This window comes from Aplysia californica, unplaced genomic scaffold (assembly GCF_000002075.1).
Source record: "Aplysia californica isolate F4 #8 unplaced genomic scaffold, AplCal3.0 scaffold00117, whole genome shotgun sequence".
NCBI classification, from domain to species: Eukaryota; Metazoa; Mollusca; class Gastropoda; order Aplysiida; family Aplysiidae; genus Aplysia; species Aplysia californica.
In genome coordinates this window covers 508,765-512,392 of record NW_004797387.1, presented here as the reverse complement: position 1 = coordinate 512,392, position 3,628 = coordinate 508,765, and the positions used below count along the sequence as shown (strand labels likewise).

The 3,628-nt window shown below is 41.0% G+C and overlaps 1 protein-coding gene across 1 annotated transcript in view; it reads left to right on the top strand.

The window, feature by feature from the left end:
* The window catches only part of LOC101852616 (protein mab-21-like 2), a 37,690-nt gene extending 34,271 nt beyond the window's left edge, over positions 1-3,419 (top strand). The window contains exon 2 of the mRNA XM_005095921.3: positions 2,674-3,419. Coding sequence (XP_005095978.1) covers positions 2,674-3,314 — 641 coding nt within the window. The 3' untranslated portion in view covers positions 3,315-3,419. The remainder of the gene's footprint in view (positions 1-2,673) is intronic.
* Positions 3,420-3,628: the final 209 nt, after the last annotated feature.

Genomic DNA, 3,628 nt, shown 5'->3' with positions numbered 1-3,628 from the left:
GTTGTTCGCTTATAATGATAAAAATAATATGACATTTATATATCGCGCATATCCGTAAAACAATCATTTTTCTATGCGCATTTTATAATGTTCATGAAAAACATGCATACACACATATTATACAGGCACATAATAATATATGCACTAAAAAATAATAGGTGTCACGACTTACGGGATCAAGCGCTCGTCAGTTTTGATTTTGAGGCATACAGAGTTATTGATATCATCTTAAAGCCTGTCCATTTGCCTTCATTTTGATGAAAACGATATTCATCTATGCTGTATAGAAGTCGAAATATTTGTGATTGAAGGAGGTGGGGTCACCTGATTTCAGAGGTAAATTTCGTGAGAAAACGGCCGCCAAAGTTTGATAACTTCAATAGCTTGAGAGCCTTTAAAACTGAAAAATCAAAAATTTTGTGCATGTAATGAACGTTTTTCAGTACGGACGTAAAAGATGTTCAGCGCGGGAAAAAAATCATTAACAGTTCCCAAACCTGCGGGAAAATGCCAGTTTTTTTTTCACTTTCATTATTTTGACGAGCGCCTGATTTCACCACGCTGCCTCACAATTAGAGTAAATCATTAAAGGAAAATATTGCATGCACACTCTTTCTTACTAATAAAAAGGAAAAAAATTGAGACTCATGTCTATGACAAAAGCGCTTTAATTTAAAAAAACAACAAAGCAAGTTATAGTGGAATTCTGATAAAGTCAACACCCCGGACAGAAAAAAAGTGTTGACTTTGAGCAAGATTGACTTTATCCATTGTACTACTGGCCATTGAAAATTGAAGATGACAGCTACAAAATTCAAAGTACCTTGTAATAAACAAGATGTAATCTCAATTTCAGGGAGTATAATTCTGAAGTTGTCACCAAAACAAGATATAATGAAAGAACAAAGTACATATATGTAATTGGAGGTGTGTACACCACTTGCTCAGGCGAAATATCTCTTCTTGAATGAATTCATCTTAGGATTTAGCCCCAAATTGTTGACTTTACGAAAGGTTAACACTCAAGCGGTTGACTGTATCAGAAACACAATTACTTAAACTTAACTTAAACAAAGAAGGTAAGAAACGGGACTACAGTGAGGTGTTGACTGTAAGCAAGAGTTGACTTTATCAGGATTCCACTGTATCTCTGTTATTACTGATCATTTCTGCTGAAAAAAAGTGAAATTAGTTATCAACAAATGCAGATGTTCATCATGTCGAAAATATTTTCCACCTCACAAAAGTGTAATATTACATTTAGTTCAAGACACCCCCCCCCCTTTCTTACAGGAGCCAAAGCCCCCCCCCCCCCCTCCCAGGCGTAAGATTATATAACGGCCCCTTATTATATACGCATACGCTCGCAAAAACATGCACGTATACACTCACAAAATATACTGATACATACTCTAAGAGCAACACACATCTATGCTCCTTCTGACAAAAGTCTTTTGCTAGATGCTAAAAAAACAACGTATTTTATATCTTTCTTTGTTACATTATATTGCATATATCTGTCGCTGCGTGATCTTACAATTTCTGTGGAAAGGGGGTGTGATGGGTCGTTTATAATGCTTTTTATCTTTTTTATACTTGCAGTGTTATACATTTCATTCTTTAATGTTCATTCACACTCACACACACACACACACACACATACACACACACACACACACACACACCTACACGAACACAAACACACACACACAAACACACACACACACACACACGAGCACACCCACCCACACACAAGCACAGTTACGTACGCACAAAACATAGACCTCTACACACAGACAGACAGACATTCATTCACATACATTATAATTATACGTCATGATATGTGCACTTTAAAAACACCCACATGAACACGTATTAAAAATATAAATTATATAAGCCAGAACAGAGGAAACTTTTATTTTTAAAGGGGGAAAAAATCCACCAAAATGTGAATTAGAAATATAATATGTAGCCCGTGAAACCAACTGAGAGCACCCATGAAAGTACATGCGTTGTCCTACTTTGTACAGTTTTACATGATTCATTACACCATTCTTCCACGTTGTAGGCGTTTTTTTTGTTGTTGTTTACTCCCGGGCCAACGCAGACTTGATTAAATAATTAATTGGTTAAGCTGCTCGACCTTGACATTCAGGGTCAGTCTGACCAAATATGGAAGACAGCACCGTGGCTGAAAGACGGAGAGACTGAAAAGGGCTTTCCTTCATGGACATCAAACCCGCGTCCTTTTCACGCTGCTCGGATAGTGTAACCATTACACCTCAGACGCGGAGATGTTGTTTTTTGTGTATCATGTTTTGTGTGTGTGTGTGTGTGTGTGTGTGTGTGTGTGTGTGTGTGTGTGTCTGTCTGTCTGTCTCTCGCTCTGTGTGTTTCGCTTTGTTTTGATAAGAATCTTACGGCGCTTGCAACTGCACAAGGTCGCGGTTCACAAGTTCACATGTACTTTTGTACTCTCCTTTTAAAAGGACATCTGCTAGCATGGTGTGCTATTAGTACTAGTTAACAATGTGCCATCTTTTTCCAAAAACACACGGACATCAAAACCTTTTTTCATGACATCTACGACACAATGAAATCAGTAGGCCTTTTTTCCCATGTATATATAATTAAGGCCTCGTATAATTAGTGTGTTTATATTTCAACCCCCAGAACCCTATGCCGTGGTGAAGATTTTCCGGGGCCCTGACATGTTTCTGTTTGAGCTTGTCCCCGCCTTCATCTTCCCGGGGGAGTGGCCAAGCAGCGCTGCCTCCTGGCCGGAGGATCACAGCGATTGGCTCACAGAAGCAGAGGTCAAGATAGCTAAGGAAATGGGCTTCTACGCCCAGGCTCTGCCCTGCCCCGCGGACCCAGCCGACCAATCACTGTTCCGCATTTCTTTCAACATGGCGGAAAAGTACCTCCTCCGCCATGTTGTTCCCGAAAACTCCAACCTTTCCTCGACTCGTAAAGATTGCGAGCGCATCCTACGGTTGATTCGAGAGTCGGACAAGGACGATTTTCAGCCCGTGAGCTCTTATCACATAAAAACCGTGCTTCTCCACGAGTGCGCGCGCTGGCCGGACCTCAAATCGTGGAGCTCCGAGAAGTTGGCGGAGCGATTCTTGGAGCTGCTTCGTGACCTCATCCTAGTTCTGGATTCCCACGAGCTGCCACACTTCTTCATCCGGGACTGCAACTTATTGCGCCAGTTCGCCCCCGAGCAGCTCACAGCTACGGCCGTTCGGCTCAGAGAGATCTACCAGGACATTTTCGCCTCACCCGCCAACAGTATACGTCTCCAGTGCTGAAGTGAAGGCAGAACCAAGAAGACAGCTTACTTGAACAATTTCTCTCGTTGGTTGAGTGAGCGTCCTGGATTGACAGAAGAATGTTACCAACTAATGAAACGAAAAGAATATGAAAAGGGGGGTGGGGGGAGGAGTAACGATGTGTTTTTGAGTGTTGATAAAGTGGTTTTACTCCAGGTTTTTATGACGCGTCTCAATAATACCATGGTTTTATTATTTTTTGGTTTGTTTGTTGTTGTTTTTTGGTTTGTTTATTAAATTTGTTTGTTGTTGTTGGGTTTTTTGGGTGGGGGTGGGGGGGGGGGGGTAATTGT